This window comes from Opisthorchis viverrini, assembly GCF_000715545.1.
Source record: "Opisthorchis viverrini unplaced genomic scaffold opera_v5_12, whole genome shotgun sequence".
Classification (NCBI taxonomy): Eukaryota; Metazoa; Platyhelminthes; class Trematoda; order Opisthorchiida; family Opisthorchiidae; genus Opisthorchis; species Opisthorchis viverrini.
The window spans coordinates 2734394-2752420 of NW_008751668.1; the positions used below are offsets into that span (position 1 = coordinate 2734394).

Below are 18027 nucleotides of genomic sequence, written 5' to 3' on the forward strand. Positions count from 1 at the left end.
AGAGTACTGTTAACAAAAACAGTTGCTCCATAGATGCATGCGTACACATTAACTAGGTACCTCGTCCGTTTGGACTGCATGCTAATCGGTCGCAAACCTTTTATACACAGCGCGAAAATAGCTGAAATGATTTTTCTCCACGGTCCGAAAACATAGTGAACAAATTTAATGAACGAATAATGAAAGTTAAAGCACAAAACGAGGTGAACAGAGACAGAACGTGGCTATGGTCATAAAACTGCGAACTGCGCTCATTACGGCTGATTCGACCGACGTCCAAACAAAGAAAGACTACTGATTCGCTTGTTTGTGGGCAAAACGAACGTCAATAAAGCCATACAAAGGCAGGAGTTTTGGTTTGGCCGGTCACAAAGCAATCCAACATGACCAGATATCCCACAACGTTTACCGTTTTCGTTGAGACCGTATAAAAACCGTACAATATTTCGCCTCGCATGTCAGGTGTCCGGAGTTCAAACCCCGGCACGGCCATTAGATATGCACTGCTGATGAGCTCTAACATGAGTGAAACTCGAGTCCAGTGCTTCCCTCCCTTTGGTGTGGATTCACATGAATAATTGCGCCAGGACAGGAGGACGACTGTTCAAAACGAGAGTGATGTGAAACTGAACAATACACCTCCCGCAAAAACCATCACATGCATTTTGAAATAAGTTACCAACGCGGTACGAATGAGAACCAGATGCAGATGAAAGTTTCCTTCGTGAATAATTTATTTATCGAAGTATTGAAGTGAAATTAAGGAAAACAGAACGAACTCTGAGATCTACAGCCGCGCCCAATATGCAAGATTGACTGATGTAATGAGACCCGGTCAAATATGAAAAGTTCCCGTTATTTCCAAACGGTTTCTGAAGGCTACAGTGACTTCTGGTGTTTGGCCCGACCGCAAGAGATTCCACGATATTCAGGCTAACAGTGGCTCCCGATCGGAATGTTGCAGACTGGAGCGCATCGGGAAGGTGAATCCTGTTCCCAAGCTGAAACGTGAGAGAAAATGTCACCCGGGGAAACCACCAAAGCTTGATTTAGTTCTTGTTTGTTTTTATACCATTCGGATAGTGGGTAAGCCAGTGGAATGATAAGCTATCTACAAGTTTAGGGGCTGACGTTCCTAACACGATTTACTGGGGTATTCTGGAAGTACTACCCAACTGTCCACAGCCGGTTTGTGCTTGCGACCTAGCGGTTACGTGAACCGAAAGGAAGACTAAATAAACAATACCCACCAGAAATCCAAATGGCAGATATAAATATGGATGAAGGGATTAATTGACCACCACTGAGGTCATGCACAACAACATTGGATAAGAAATAATGGGACCACGAAACCAACTGGTTCATTAGCGAAAAACGCAGCTTCTGGGCATCTCAGAGTAGGTCAGCCTATGATTAAAGGTACTGAATCACCAAGAGAGAAAGTGTGTTTAGAATGGATTGTCATGCAGACAAACGATCCCCACTCTAAAGCGATCGCTTACAGCAACATCAATATTAGTACATTGGTACTTGACTGTAGCACTGCCTTGTCACTTTGCTAGGTGAATGAACGGAACAAAGAGATGCTCCGACCATTAGGATAATCTGAATACGAACCGACTAAAAGGACATCACAGGGTGACTGCCGTATATTGGAACGAGTCTAGCGAAATACAAGGAGAATCAAACGAGTGTTACCCATCAGTGAGGAAAACCGTTCGGGTTCAAGTAGATCATAAGGTTGACGGAAACTCGGGGACTGCGCCTACCTGATGAGCCCCAAGAAGGGCGAAACCGGTCGCGGGATGTCGAGGAGTTTTCAGCAACCTTGTGAGTAGTTTCCTTTATGAAAACTTTACCCAGTTTGAGATTTTTTACGAAAAAAACTAAGCGTTATTTCAGACAAAACTCAACGGACCAAATGGTACGGTTGTTCTGTGGCTTACCCGTAACTCGACGACAATAATTCACTAAATCCAGTACGGGTCGTTAGTTTATTACCGCTTCTAATGGCTACAGATCGATGCTCCAAAAGTAGCAATGAGATTCACCCGCATATATAAGCACATTGGAATAACAAATGTAGAGATATCGACCGACCAGTGGGTGTCAACGCGAACACCACAATCATAAATTATAAGTGTGTATGCGAAATCAGCTGAGAGGTGCGAATTCGGCTGACTTGAATCATCATAACATGAGGAGCAAAGTGATGTGATACAATCATTTTCCTGTGGAAAACGACCATGAATAGAGTACCGACGCAGTACCTACCTACAGTAGTGAGATAAGCGCATATGAGCACCAGATCGACAGAATGTACCACCACCAATGAGATTGACGTAAACTGCCTTGCGGAACCCACCCAAAATGTGCTGAGCATACAAGGAGAGATGAAATTAAGCTTAGTCCGACTAGAAATTGATTGCATTCATGTCACTGAAATCGGTAACACGCTGTCTTCCGTAGCACGCGCGGGGATAATCACATGGATCTCAGTCACGAGGTCACGAAGATCCCGCTACAATCAGTTTCAGAATCCGCTTTCATTTTACGTCGACAAGTCACAGCCTAGCCTTGGCAACAAGAGTTCTGGATAGGAAACAGTGCTTTATTTGGTAGATGAGGATTGGCAATGGGTGGTGCGCGCCGCAAATACTTTAATCCGATTAGTATCATTTACTGCTCTGGTAATTCTGATTTACCACGAAGCATTCATTTTCACTAAAGATAGCCCAGTAGTTAAGGCGCAAACATACTGACCGGAAGGTCCGTGTTTCGAACCCGACTATCTCAGCTGCTCTTGTCTAGGCTCGCGCAACCTGACAGTATCGCAGTTCCTGTGCCTTCTCTGGGTAGCATGGCCGCTGGGTAACGCACGGGTGCTACAACTGGGTGACCTCTCACCCTAAATTCGGTTACACAAATTCATTATGAAAAATCTGCTCAGCTAACGCTTGTTATGCTGCGAGGACGCCAGTGGTCAAACGTCGGAAGTGATTTGAAGGCAGCAAATCGGGAGGGGGGTTTTCACAACCACAGAGTTAAACTGACTTCCCGGATGCCTAATAAACACGGTGTTTATGACGCCATAAGTGACGCAAGTTCGCGAATTTCATTTGAATTAGTGCATGCAATAAATCTTTCAGTCACGAATTATGAAACTGCCTAGATAAAAAAACCGGCATAAAACTCAATTTCCTCTACCTGAAGTTTTTGAAGGATACTGGGGCATTGAGAATCCTGAAACAACACATGACCGCCCGTTGCCAAACGGTAGAGTTCCAACAACTACCAGGAGAATCCCTGGGGTTTCGCGAGGAGATGCGCGCTGCTGATGATTCCCAATTAGGGCGAAACAGCTGCAGTGCATCTCAGCTTTTCATTACAGTTCTGCTGTAGCACCCTTTCAGGGTCTAGCTGCCATGCCACACGAAGGAGGCACGAGGGCTGGGATAATGCCAGGTTGCCGAAGCCTAGACAGAAGTCGAGAAACAGAGGTCGGGTTCGAACCACGGACCTTCTGGTCAGTATGCTTCCCACTTGGCCCGCCCACTTTCACTTACAGTACGAAATGTTTATTTTGAAAAACGTGGCATTGAAGGTGCAAAACGTATTCTAGAACAAAGGAAAATATACGCTGGATAAATTTGGGTTCGGGTCACGGTTTTCTTAAGTATTTGAGTACTTTAACTCAAACATATAGTAAACCCAAAACAACCCATCCGAAGATAGGTCAACAGCAAGCATTTCCAATGAGATATTTGTACTTTTCATCTCTTTAGAGATAAACGGGGAGGGGTTTTTTCATCAAAAGTAGACCTGACCATTTGTCGAAAGCACACATTTCAAAGGCCGTATGACACTGGCTCAGTTACGGAACGCAAGCTGATTGACGATTTCTAGACAATCCCAACCAGGTTAACTTAGCTGAGCAGCAGTCTCGAATTAAAAAAACAGTCACCCTGACACCAATCGATGAGCGGCTAGCTTGTCCTCGAATAGCAATAGACGACTGTGGTTTCTTTGAACCTTCGACGTAAACATCCGTAATTATGTGATAGACACTCAGGCTAGAATGTCTACGCTCAGCTTACTGATTGTAAAGAGTCTATCGAGCGTTCGTGGAGAAGCAAGGAGTCTGGAATCCCACGGACTGTTTCAGATGGCCTCTTGGCTACCATCGCACCTCCAAAGTCTACTGATGATGCTGATTGTAGAGGCCTAAGTAATGTTTGGGTTGCAGAATGTGGCACTGGCAATTTGAACTTGGAACTCGCTACATTTGAGACTGATGCCAGCACTTGAAAGGTAACTTAGAGCATGATACTACAATAATTCATCAAGGTTCTCTGGAAAACAAAATAGAAACATATGACCCCTACACTGCATTACCAACAGTTCTTTACGCCACTGAGGAACTTTTAAGCAATGGTCCTAAAAATTCTGGTTCCTAATAGGGGAATTCGGCATGAGTTGTAATAAACTTATATTAGGGGAAGAGCCCAGTCAGATGTTGTTTACCTTCTAACAAAATCCTTTGTCAGTTTTTGTGCAGCTTACGACGCTGGGTCATTTACATTCCACCTAAAGAGAAGTCACCCCTAGGGAATGGAACCAAAAAACTTCCCAAATAGTGATTTCTGTATGGTAAGCGTTCAAAATCTCTCAATTATTCCGTTATAAAGCCTATTTAGGGGTTACAGCCCAGCTAGTTACTGGGGGCACGATACTCCCAATACCTAAGGAAAGCGATATTATCCTATCGATCGGAAAATGTGGTCCCTCGAGATAAGCTCGAGATGCCTGTGTTTACTGAGCTTGAGATAGCTCAGTGGTGCGAAGACACTGACCAGAAGGTTTGTGGTTTAAATCCAGCCTTGGCATCTCGACTGTCTAGGCTTGAACAACCTGGAAGTATTTCAGCTCTTGTGCTCCCCTCGGGTGACGTGGCGGATTCACTGTGGAGCTACACTGATGAACAGTATTCTCTATGGGATATTTTACTATTTTTGAGGCTGCCCGTTTGGAAGCACCGGTTAAGCGTTCGCTAGGGAACCGAAGTGATGGAAATTAGCACCAACTGAAATGATTATGACATGTGTAAAATCACCCAGGTACACCGAAATCTTTACTAAACGGGATCCTCTATCGTTTCCGAATCAGTCTCCACTAACAGAGCTCTTAGCCGAATAGTTGATAGTTAACTTCAGAATTACAGCTATTGATAATCCTACATATGGCGTCTTTTACAACCATGAGGTTCTCGCCAGTTATGGGCACTAACAGCCATTTAAACCATATCTTCCGATAATTCAACTTTGGTTTATTACAACCCCGACAGCCACTAGTGTCAAACCGATGTGCAATTCGGTCGTACAGTCTTTGGTTCTTGCCTAGTATACCAACCATTTGCACTATACCACCATCTGAGTGATTCCAAAAAAGTCATCACATGTCAATAGGGCAACACCAACCAGGCACCGTATTCTTCTGTAACGTAGTTGAAACTCGACTGTATCTGCTTGCACGTCTATCACATGACCTTATGTGTGCCTCTCCCTCACTATTGCAGGTGCCACGGACGAGCCACCACGAGCCCCAGGCAAGAAAGAGTAGCCCGCCGGCGCTTGCACGTCTATCACATGACCTTATGTGTGCCTCTCCCTCCCTATTGCAGGTGCCACGGACGAGCCACGACGAGCCCCGGACAAGAAAGAGTAGCCCGCCTGTACGCCCCCCCCTGATTGACCTTGACCTAACTTTGTACCCCCAGACTTCCGGTTTCGGTTGAATACACGTGTGTTGTTGCCATGTTCCGACCTTCTTTCCTGTGTCACCCGACTTGTGCGAATGTGTGCCGTGTGGATTCAGTACTATCAATCTCTATATCTGCACATTTCAGAACCGACGCGTGCCGTCGCTACATCCTCGTGAACGTCGAATACCGCTGACTTCCTGAAGTCCCAAGCTACACTTCCACCTTGGTCATTTCTCACCATCCCTGTTCATTACAACAGGAGCGATTTTTTGTTAGTGGAGTCAAGAAGCAATAGGTCGCAACGGCAGTTCGCAATCACAAAGTGTGCTGTAGTGACAGATTGCTCATAGAGTATGAACAACGCTTGCCCGGAGAGGGAGCCACGTTCGTTGTTCCCGGGGTGCTGTAGCCGAAAAATGTAACTAAGCCCAAGCAATACTTGTACGGGGGTGTGGCTGGGGGCATTGAAAAGGACCCGAGAATCAGAAAAACAAGAGTGGCATATCACCTTGGACTCCAGTAGTCTTAGTCACATTTACAGCTATATTGGTAGCATCATGGGACCGCGTAACAATGCACTTTACTATGTCCCCAGACCACTGGGGTGCGTGTTAGACATACGCTATGAAACACGGTCAGTCCAACGCTATTTCGCTTCGATGACATGTAGCTTACCAGATTGTTACCAGAAGCAACACATGGCAAGATAGCTATGGCACTGGCTCCACATAAACTTTGTCTTAGAGGCACGCAAGTGCACAAACCGACAAACTAAGTGACTCCAACCTCCGCTCTCAATAAAAGACAAATTGGGTAAGCACTGCGTTAACCATAGATAACGAACCTTGAGAATAGCGGGAAACACCATAGCCTCCATTCATTTCCAAACACTTGCGCCATATTCTGTTTCACACCCAAATCGAACGAGTCCCTCCGACTAGCATCACGAAAAATGGGAGGTCGGTGAAATTCTAAAACAAAACGAAAGGGAAAATGCTCCGGTTGTATAGGAGAAAACACACCCAGAGTGAGTTTATTCTTCATCACAAGTATCATCTGGAACCCCAACAAGATGCCCACGGCGAGAGCAAAAACCAAGGCGATAATAAATAGAAAGAAAGCATGCATCCCACCAGTGCTGAGGTCCAATTGTCCCTGAAAGCGAGCAAGTTATTGAATAGGACAACTAAAACGTACCTGGATCAAAAGTCGAACGAAAGGAAAACTAGCCAGTGAGCATAGCAGACAGTAGCAGATCGCATAGAACAGAAAGAGGACAAAGTACTTCTGATTGTGAAAGCCCACACAATTGTTGATCCATGGGCAATGGTGATCCATTTTAGGAATGCATCTGAACAAGGAGTGATGTGGGAGGGGCAAAAAACGTAAAAGCCTACTTCTCACATGTGGAACAATGGTGAGTACGGTCTGGTTTAATGAGAAAGCAAATATCACAAAAGGGAACAGTCCCCCGCTTGTTATGCATGGTGATCGGTAAGGATTTCTGGACAACCAGTCGTTCTAAGTAGTCAACACGTCCGTCATCACTGTCCATGTCAATGAATGTGACAGTTTCCAATGCGGTCAAATGAAACTACGGAGTTTCAGAAAGCGAAAAACCATAGTACCTCTTTTGGGATGGGCTGAGCACGTGCAAGAATCGACTGCCAAAATGTCCATACAAAGAGAATGGCGATCGCGTGATAGAAGAGAAGAAAAACAACTAACAGCATAGGTGATTTACAAGATAAGGGCACACTTACTTGAACAAGAAATATTCGGAATCCGACCTGTTGCACAAGAAAAAAATGGTAAAGCAGAGTGCAAGGAAAGGGCTTACCAGTGCCTATAATCAGGACCACAACATAGTAGGACCAGCCGATGAGTAAACAGAGTAGAAAAACAGGGATGCTGGTCAGAATGTTCGCGAAAAATCGTCCACATGTTTTCAGCCACATTTCATGCAGCTGAAAACTTGTTCACATCAGAAATATTTCCACAAATCACAGCATGTTTGGTTCTGAAATAAGTACAAAAAATTTGGGTAGTACAGGAAGGAATCTTGGAGCGAAGAGAACCGGATAGAAAACCCTTCAAGATTGGGATTGCAAAGTATGGTTCCCTAGAAGTTCGGACGTACTATAGTCAGCACGTATGACCAGTAAAGTGCGCCTGACAGACCTGGTAGATCAAGAACATCACCAGGCAAGAAAACAATCCTCAGTAGTGCAAAATATCTGTTACTTAACCCCAAATGACAGTGCCTTCAAGTTCGACGGCTAATCTGGGTTGGGAACACGACGAATCGAGTCTTGTTCTCTAGTTCCTCAAACTTCACTATTAGCTGTCCGAAAAGCAAAGAAAATGGCCGGTTTTTTGGTCCGGTCTGAACAGTGCAGCTAGTCCTTTCATTTTAACTAAAATAAACATTCCAGGCACGATAACCGTACCATATAAATCTTTGGGAGAATACGTGGCGAATAAAGACGCATACCATTGTTCACAACCAAATCTGCCAGTTCAATAGTCGGATGCATAACTGAACACCGGTAGACAGACAGTAAACCAATTCTGAAAGAAACACAAAGTGGCGACACAAAAGACCGATCAAGGATAGGGTGGGAGGGTCAGCACATTAAAATTCATACATCACAGACAGCTCTTCTGGTAGCCTTTGAAATGGCTAAAACTGAGAATATACCTGAAAAGAGAGGCACTAGAACGCACCGGAACATTCACCTGCAAAAGATCGACTAGGCAGAACCAACGGATGGATTTGATCGCGCGAGGTAATTAGCATATTTCGGTGGTGTAACCTGTGTGCATCGTTCCATTGAAGGGGAAGGCGACTTCGTGGAGTCAAAGAAAGCAGAAAGTCATTGATGTCCCGTTGGGTGATTCAGTCACCTGTTCCCTTTCCAGAGTTGACAAGTTAGTTCTCCAGTCTGCGGAAATTGCATTCAGACCTTTCAGTTGTAACTAATCAAGGTCACAAGTTTGGTTTTCGGCTATTTTACCAAAACAGTTAATATCGCTTCGTGCCTTTAAAGCACATTACTGGTAAGTCGAGTGAACAAGACAAAACTTCAAACCCGAGTAGCTCTTCTACCAGCGTGCAAAATTTCAGTGTCCATAGCAACCCGGGGTAAAAACAGGGCGGCTCTGATACGTTGTGTTCCTCAGGTTGCCTGGGTAACAACTGAATTAATGGTTATTAAATAACTTAAGAGAAACGGTACATCTCAGGGCCGTTAAGCATAAATAAATAAATGATAAACAAAACTAGCATAAGATAAACACTAAAAAAGAATCTGGTTGCCAGATTTTTCACTAGAATACTCATAGCTGGGTAAGCTTATTTGATAAAAAGTAAGGGTCAGAATCGGCTTAAAAGTTGGGAATCACCTACCTTTACATTGGTACGGAAACCTAAATGATAACAAAACTAGCATAAGATAAACACTAAAAAAGAATCTGGTTGCCAGATTTTTCACTAGAATACTCATAGCTGGGTAAGCTTATTTGATAAAAAGTAAGGGTCAGAATCGGCTTAAAAGTTGGGAATCACCTACCTTTACATTGGTACGGAAACCCTGAATCAAACCTCTTAGGATGGGATGCTCAATGATGATACACAGTCAACTCAAGCAACGCTTAAAAACGGTTCACTATAGACCCAAGCATTTTTTAGTTCCAACAGAGTTCACTTCACAACTTCACGAATTCCTTGAGGAACGCGACCCATGCGTCTCGAAGGTGCGGAAACCGCTTGAATAATGGACATAAGGCACTTGGATATATCTCTTGGATCCCGAGTGGGTGCGCCGCCAAAATACCCAATATGAAGACATGATGCTGATCCGAATAAAAGAAACGGAACTGACCCGCGAGGGGGAACAGCCTTATAGAAGAAAAATGCGAACTATCATCATTTAACGTCACCCGACATTCGCCTCATCTCGTGGAATGAGTTCATATTGTTAAAGTGTTGATGCAGCGAAACAACTTGAAAGAAAACGTCTGGTTGAACCTCTGATGAAGCCTCAGAGCGATTCACTCCGTACCAATGGTACCGAAGAGTCACAGCGATGTTCGCTATCACGACCGAGTACCAGTCGTTTCGGTGTATCCGTCTCTGAGCTTGCTTCAACTTCATCTTCACAAGTTGGCTAAAGCGTAAACTTGCAAGTACTTTGTCCATTCTTTCAAGTACGATACGGAACAGTGTGGTTGAAAGCTCGAGTGAGGACAAACCACAGTAAGACCTACTATTATTAGCAACGTAAACGGATTCATACCCGACATATGACAAATTCAATATCGCCAAGTTAGTATACGTCCTTATCGTTTCTCACTACGATGCATGAGTAGGAAAATGTGGATAGACCTACTAAAGACACCAATACCTCCAACCGTCAGATTGATCAAAAACTGACAGCAATATGCAGCTAAAACAGACAAAGCAACATAGTAGTCGAGCACTAGAAGATTCCCACAAATTAGCCTATTCTCTTAGCAACTTCAGGGAACAACGAGTATTGATTAAGCTTTGTAGTTTGCCATGGTACGAAAACTACACAATCTTGATTATTCGGCAATTAAAGAAACAAAACCGCCATCAGAGTAGTATGACTCCCAAAAAGCACCTGACTCAGGAATTCGCAAACTACTGTCACCAAAATAAGAAAGCAACGCAATATGGATTGGTCGATATTCTGAAGTCAGTGCAAAGATAGACACACTGGATGTGTCGTTCAACGAACACAAGTGACAGCGAACACCATTACTCGCAGTGCATGCGCTATTTAGTGACAAACATGGGAGCAGCAATGGCACGACCCAAATTCAAAGTAAAGTAGCACTCCTCATGAGCTCGTTTCCAAGAGACAACCTCTCCCGAACTAGGATAACTCCCGTCCAGTCTCATGAGGTTTGGCTGAGAGACTGCCTGTTCCAGTACCACCACGGTGAAAAATACCAATCCAACAAAGACCAGAATCCGAGACCGGTGCACTGGGCTCTTATGTGCATTCACGCCAACCAAACGAATCAAACTCTCCCAATCAGGGCTGTGGGTCGCCTGCCATCCGATTTCAATTCGTATGGATGAAATCTCCTTGCCCTGTAACCTTTCAGATGGGACCATCACAGGTTGATCCTTTGAGAGATCTTCGGAGGTTTGAATCGTTCCTGGAAAAGATCCCTTTAGAGGTATCCAAATAGGCTGTTTGAGGGAAGGGGAAAAAGTGAACTACAATTTCCTGCCACTTGAAATGACTGAGCAGAGGCGATCTCTTATAAAACCCGAAGGTTGCACGAGGGCTGCGATACTGCCAGGTTGCCCAAGCCTAGACAGGGGAAGTCGAGAGGCGCAGGTCGGGTTCATCAGTTTGAAAGGATACTATCATACAGTTATTCTGTCTCAAAGGGCTGACTGAAAGCGGCCTCTGCTGTAATTTGGTCTCCCAAGCAGGAGAGCTTCTTTTACGGACCAAAGAGTGGTCTTCTCTCAGGGGGGACCCTGCAGAGACAATTGAAATTAAACAAAAACGAGTTTGCTATCATTAGCACCGAAAGCTGCAAACCATATATACATGTTGTAGAGTGGTTATAGCCGTTACACGCGTTCGCCGATTATCTCCTGGGTCCCAGAGTGACAGTGAAATTCTGCTTAAGATCGGAAGGGCAGGCTACATAGTGGAAGCAACAATTTGGATGTGTCCAAGCCGTTGAGCGCGCGACAACAAAGTGCACGCCACTGTCCCATCTCGAGGTCCCTATTCAGCAAGGCCGCAATGAACAGCACAGCCGAGTTTGTCGCAATGGTATTAACACTTCACTGTTACTGCTTGATCCTCTGTAGCTCATTTCTGCTCGTTGAAATGTCACGCAAAAAGGGCTGTCTGAGAAACCCGACCGACTAATGTACGAAGCACATAGTCAGCTCAGCTCAAACACTACGGAGTTTGGCCAGCCGATTCATTTCTTCCGGAAACCATTCGGCGTACTACGACACTGCTGATTCGACGTTAAAACTAGACTAATGAAATGGTCAAACACTGCAAATTTTTCAATATCTTCAGGCTTCTAACCCACATAACACATACCCATATAATCCACACACATAACGTAATACCATAACATAACAGCGCAGGAGTGTGAGATAAGTCTGTGCCATGCGTAAAGTGGCTTCCCAAAAGGTGCCCTTACCTTCCCAATCGCAGAGGACAGTACGACTTTACCCCCAGGTCGCCTCGTAGCACGATTACCTGTAGTTTACTACTTCTGGTGGACAAATGAGCTCTACATTTCAACCACTCGTATGCCCTATCTCCATGAAATGTGCAGTGGACCAGCTAGACTGACGTAAGAAGAGCTCGTTCCATTTAATCAATCAACGTTTCTGTAAAATGTCCTTTTTAAATGCATCGTTTCAGTGACGATGCCTTGCTCTGGCCAGTCGATCGAATTAAGTGGTATAAGGGACGATTATCTCTGTTCGTTGTACAGAGAAGTTGAACCAGTTCAGATCAATGACGCTAAGCTATGACGGGGCTCCGAAGATGATCGATTGACATGCCTGTTGCTGATTTGAGAATTGACAATAAGTGACAATTGCCAGAAGGGCTTACATTAAAGCGTGGTCGAAATCAAGCTGTGTGACCCATAAGGAACGGAAGTCTTGAATCATGGGTCTTCATCGGTGGGCTGATGGCCACAATTCGACTGAGTCCAGGGTTGACTAGCACTAAGTGGTCGTCGGAGTATAAGAATATCAGCGTTTGTGTTGGAAGTGCGTGCTGACCAGAAGCAGCTGAGGGTCAGCACACAAATGGAAGGGTTGCTCCCCGTTACCTGTGCGGCGAGCACCAACTCCGAATCGACTACTCAGATGTGATTCCAAAGGGCACTCATGTTACGCGCAAAGACAACGCCGGTCCTTAGTGCCCGATGAATAAGTCCGGAAGATCCTCCACAGCAAGTGCCCTGAGAGTCCGAATGGCAGTCCTCTGAGGATTCAGCTAGCACTACAAACAGGCATGTTCTATGTCGTTGCATTAAGCTTGAATGGGTTGGATAACCAAATGGTGCAAAAACCACCGTTCACCGAATCCGAGTTATGCAAACCGCGTTCAGCCCTGGGAGTGAGTGCAACGCCCACGTCAAATATTTCACAACCAAACGCCTCTTGAGCGTCAAAAACATGAGTAAAATGACAGAAGGCCGAGTTCGTCCTCGTTGCTCTAAGGATCACGGTCATGCTTGAATCTTGCTTGCTTCGAGGTCCCGGGGGCGAAATGGCCCAAGCGGCTAGAGCGCGAATTTACTGACCGGAAGGTCCGTGGTTCAAACCCGACCTCTCGACTTCCCCTGTCTAGGCTTGGGTAACCTGGCAGTATCCCAGCCCTCGTTCAACCTTCGGGTGGCGTGGCAGTTAGGCACCTGAAGGGTGCTACAGCTGAACGTTTCTTTCTTTTCGGGGTCACAGTAGCTTTGAGAAAGTATAAGGTCTGGGCGAGCAACCCCGAATTAGGTATCTGAAGACCATCGCACCACAGAACTCAAACCACAATATCACCTGACAAAGTCACACTCTAAGAATTAGTATCAACACCCGTCAAACATTTAATAACTGTAAAATTAACGCAGCTCTAGATAACCTCAGCCAATCTCTAGACGGAGCGTCGACAACAGGGGGGAAATAGAATTCGGACAAAAAACGAGAACTTTTGGTGCATTACCAGGTGAAGTTTGTAAAATGATGACTTCCTAACGGGATTTTCCCAACTTTTACCATGGTGACGGTTTTAGCGGACTATAAAGGTGAGCCACAGAAGAGAGCTGTTTTGAAAGAGACAAAACATCTATGTACTAGCTTCAATTTAGCAGTGTTATTATCAAAATGTAGAGCACGAACATTATTAACTGTCCTACGGTTGATAGTGGGTATTACGCTCCCGCAAAAGCTCCCTTACCATAACCAGGTAGGTCGTCTTCAATAAGTAGTCTTCGAATAGATGATCCTTCATCTCCTTCGGCAAACACTTACAACGGCTATCTGGGTGTAAGGTAACTAACGACTACAGGGGCCTCATATGCCTCTTGAAGGCCACAGAATAGGAGTCCCAGTTAATAAAAGTAAGAATAAAAATACACTGAGATGATGGAAATGCAGAAGATGCCGCTAGACGGTTCGCATAGTTAACAACGAGTCCAGGACAACATAAGAAACACACACTGTGTATCACCAATATTCTTCCGACTAATGCACTCCAGAGGACTCCGGTTTTCACTCGAATCGACATGAATAATGTTCCTGCATTTTGCCACATTGTGCAAAAACTATGTTACCTTTTAAACAGTTGTGTTGGTTTTAGAAACAACTGGACTTCAGCTAGAAGTATCCTGTATAAGCTATCCAACTGACAAACCATTTTTCAAAGTGCAGCTTTACATTACGCGTCATTATTATTGGAACTAAATTTGGCAATACGCTGTACATATAAAGAGACAGTGTGGAATTCGTTAGTGCGCCAGAATGAATGGTTGATGATTCTCAGACTCTTTACAGTCTCCATGGAAAGTTTGGTGAATGAAAAGACGCGGGACTGAGGTTTACAGATTATGAACAGGCGGCATGTGTGATCACTCTTGAAAAACGCAGTCCACAAGGAGTTTCGCCATAGCCGGGGTTCACCAGATGAATTTAGCGGGCCAGATCACTTGATGCCCAAGCACAAAGTTCAAATAGTGCAAGTGGATAACAAACGTCAGGTTACATGATCCACATTTGTCCGTGACTCACTGAAAACAATTCCCATCGACCCTGAGATTTTGAACACATAAGATGTCATTTTCAATCGAATCGCGTTAGGAGGACTACGTCTAAACGAATTAACGATGTCTTGTACACTAAAACCTTGTTTCTACATTTCAGCCTCTCGCTGACATGCTACTAAACTGTTAGCTCTCTTATATTGTGGTTCAGTTGAATTCCATATCGAGGAACGATCCGCTTGCTTGCAGTATAACTTCCTCGAAGTCGTTTGTCTTCTCTATTCTTGTGAACTAACGAGTCTGACTGATACCCAATCGGTTCAGTGCTGTCCACTTTAGAGCAAACAACATGAACACCACGAAATATATCCCAAGTCCAGATGTTCTGTTCCCGGTTGGCTAGGGTGTACTGTGTGCGACTCCATCACGCTGCTGACCCCTCGGCTGGTAGGTCTTCATTACACTGCAGTTCTATGCAGGCCGTATCTATTTTGCGCGCACGTGTACTGTTAAAGGTAGGGTGAGCATCGTCCAATCAAGTAAAGTCCGAAGTAGTTGGGCTCGTTTTACCTTTCCACCGAAATCAATACACAACCTTATTACTTGGGTACATTTCGCTGACAATTTATCACGTTTTCATGATCAGCACAAAGTGCCCGACAAAAATCCCGCTGACTAGTTAACAACTAACAGTATGTAACCAAAAGAAAAAATGATTAGTCCTGAAAAGTTACGCATAACTAATAATACTCCATAACGATGTTGAACCACAAGCTAAGCGAAGTCAACCACCACATCATTCTGAGACAGTGATGGTCACACTTTTAATACTCAACGGAATTAACGATGTACACTAAAACCTTGTTTCTACATTTCAGCCTCTCGCTGACATGCTACTAAACTGTTAGCTCTCTTATATTGTGGTTCAGTTGAATTCCATATCGAGGAACGATCCGCTTGCTTGCAGTATAACTTCCTCGAAGTCGTTTGTCTTCTCTATTCTTGTGAACTAACGAGTCTGACTGATACCCAATCGGTTCAGTGCTGTCCACTTTAGAGCAAACAACATGAACACCACGAAATATATCCCAAGTCCAGATGTTCTGTTCCCGGTTGGCTAGGGTGTACTGTGTGCGACTCCATCACGCTGCTGACCCCTCGGCTGGTAGGTCTTCATTACACTGCAGTTCTATGCAGGCCGTATCTATTTTGCGCGCACGTGTACTGTTAAAGGTAGGGTGAGCATCGTCCAATCAAGTAAAGTCCGAAGTAGTTGGGCTCGTTTTACCTTTCCACCGAAATCAATACACAACCTTATTACTTGGGTACATTTCGCTGACAATTTATCACGTTTTCATGATCAGCACAAAGTGCCCGACAAAAATCCCGCTGATTAGTTAACAACTAACAGTATGTAACTAAAAGAAAAAATGATTAGTCCTGAAAAGTTACGCATAACTAATAATACTCCATAACGATGTTGAACCACAAGCTAAGCGAAGTCAACCACCACATCATTCTGAGACAGTGATGGTCACACTTTTAATACTCAACGCTACATACATAACCCAGCGGCTCATAAGTTGTATACTTCATCCTCCTTTCTGTTTCACACAATCAATATCAACATATCAGCTGTAAACCACTAACCATGAGTACATTCGTTCCAGCTGCTGCAGATTCCATCACCGGAAAGTGGGAGTACGTGGGCGATGCAACCAAACATTAGAGGCAACGTTCAGTAAGTTCGGGAACTGGGCAGTTTAACATTGAATATGATAGCTTCGATACCCTAGGACCACTGACTGAGCCATGTCTGCCCGTGTCACTAACCATCGGTGAGTTGAGTCCCTGGGTCCGCATCGAGAGACGCGGCAGTTGTCAAACTGCCTGAGTTGACTGGTCGGTGTTTTCATACTTCATTGCCAAGTCATACACTCTCCATTGCTTCAGCACAAGGCTGCACAAAAGAGCTAGGCGAGGTGGAGGTGCTCCGGCGTACAGAGTACATGCCCTAGCCAGCGAAACCTACGAGGCGCAAGTAATTCATCTATCGTGGTGGAATTTCCTCATCCCAAAACCATCTAACGTACCTCAGCACTGCTAACCGGGTGTTCCCACCAAATCTGACCAATGGTTCGGAGTCACCGATGGTCAAAACCTGACGGCTTTCGTATGTCCTCCTCTCGTAGAGGCCAAGTTTCAGGTCGATAAAGCGGTGTGGATCGCACTATTGCAGTGTAAACTCTTCTTGAAGGACAAGCTAACGACACGTTGGCGGTAGAGGTGTCGGAGGTTGGCAGAAGCTGCCCTGACCTTACCCTGCCCTGACGCATCTGAATTTTCACGTCTGAAGAGGCGAACATGTTCACACTTGAGCGATTTGATGAAAATTTCTCTGCCAAGTCGATTAGGTATGATGCCATCCAGCCTTGCAGCAGCACTTAGCACTATCAGGTGTGAAGCGCATGTCAAACCACGCGACATTATTATTCAAGTTATCTAAACTGCAGTTTTGGGGTTTCGCGGGATAGGTATTTTGTTCACAGCCACACCACTCTCGTTTGAACTGTCGTCCTCCTGTTCTGGCGTAATTATCCGTCCTCCTCTCGTAGAGGCCAAGTTTCAGGTCGATAAAGCGGTGTGGATCGCACTATTGCAGTGTAAACTCTTCTTGAAGGACAAGCTAACGACACGTTGGCGGTAGAGGTGTCGGAGGTTGGCAGAAGCTGCCCTGACCTTACCCTGCCCTGACGCATCTGAATTTTCACGTCTGAAGAGGCGAACATGTTCACACTTGAGCGATTTGATTGGCGTAAGTGCTATTAAATCCATCTGACGAATCCAAATTGAAGCGAGAAAGGGAAGTTCATTAAAATCTTCAAGCCTGAAAATATTCACAGAAATGTGGCAACACAAATCGTATGGAACTTGATATGAGAATCAAAGCCCTCGGCGGTACACTCATAACGAGATCATCATCATTATCAACAGCATGACATCAGTGTTCAACACTGATGCTTCACTGCCGTAGGAGAGAAGCGCTTCATCAACTGATCGTTTTTCTGGATACCAACGTTGTTCATAGAGAAAGAAATACAAGATGGCAATTGCTAGATAATTGGCGAACCCAGTTAATTCGAAAATTCGAGGGTCCAGTACTCATGGAAATCACACGAGGGCTGTAAGCAAAAAGTTAATCGGCTTTTATATTGGTTTAAGGAAAGATGACGACGAACTCTTCCAAAAATTAGGTGGATGAAATCCAACGACATTCGCACCTAACGCGGTACCTGAATATAAGTTGAACGTAATTTAGTATTTTAAACATAAACATATTGTCTTGGATGGGTGTCTGGCTTGGGCTCACGAGCAGACGCGGTGGCAGACTAGGTCCTACAACATCCCCTGGGACGACAGGCATCGATATAAGATAGTAAAGAAAAGTAGGCATTTACGTACGAAGTGCGAAGAACACGACAAAGGTT

General features: G+C 44.8%; 1 protein-coding gene across 1 annotated transcript; it reads right to left on the minus strand.

The window, feature by feature from the left end:
• Window positions 1-208: 208 nt before the first annotated feature.
• T265_01164 (hypothetical protein) lies at window positions 209-11147 on the minus strand (the record flags this gene model as incomplete). The annotated part of the gene is made up of 9 exons (XM_009165125.1): window positions 209-1001; window positions 6606-6732; window positions 6784-6916; window positions 6959-7112; window positions 7159-7355; window positions 7525-7551; window positions 8212-8332; window positions 10579-10985; window positions 11040-11147. 9 exons carry the CDS (start codon window positions 11145-11147, stop codon window positions 929-931), a joined length of 1347 nt encoding a protein of 448 aa, XP_009163389.1.
• Window positions 11148-18027: the final 6880 nt, after the last annotated feature.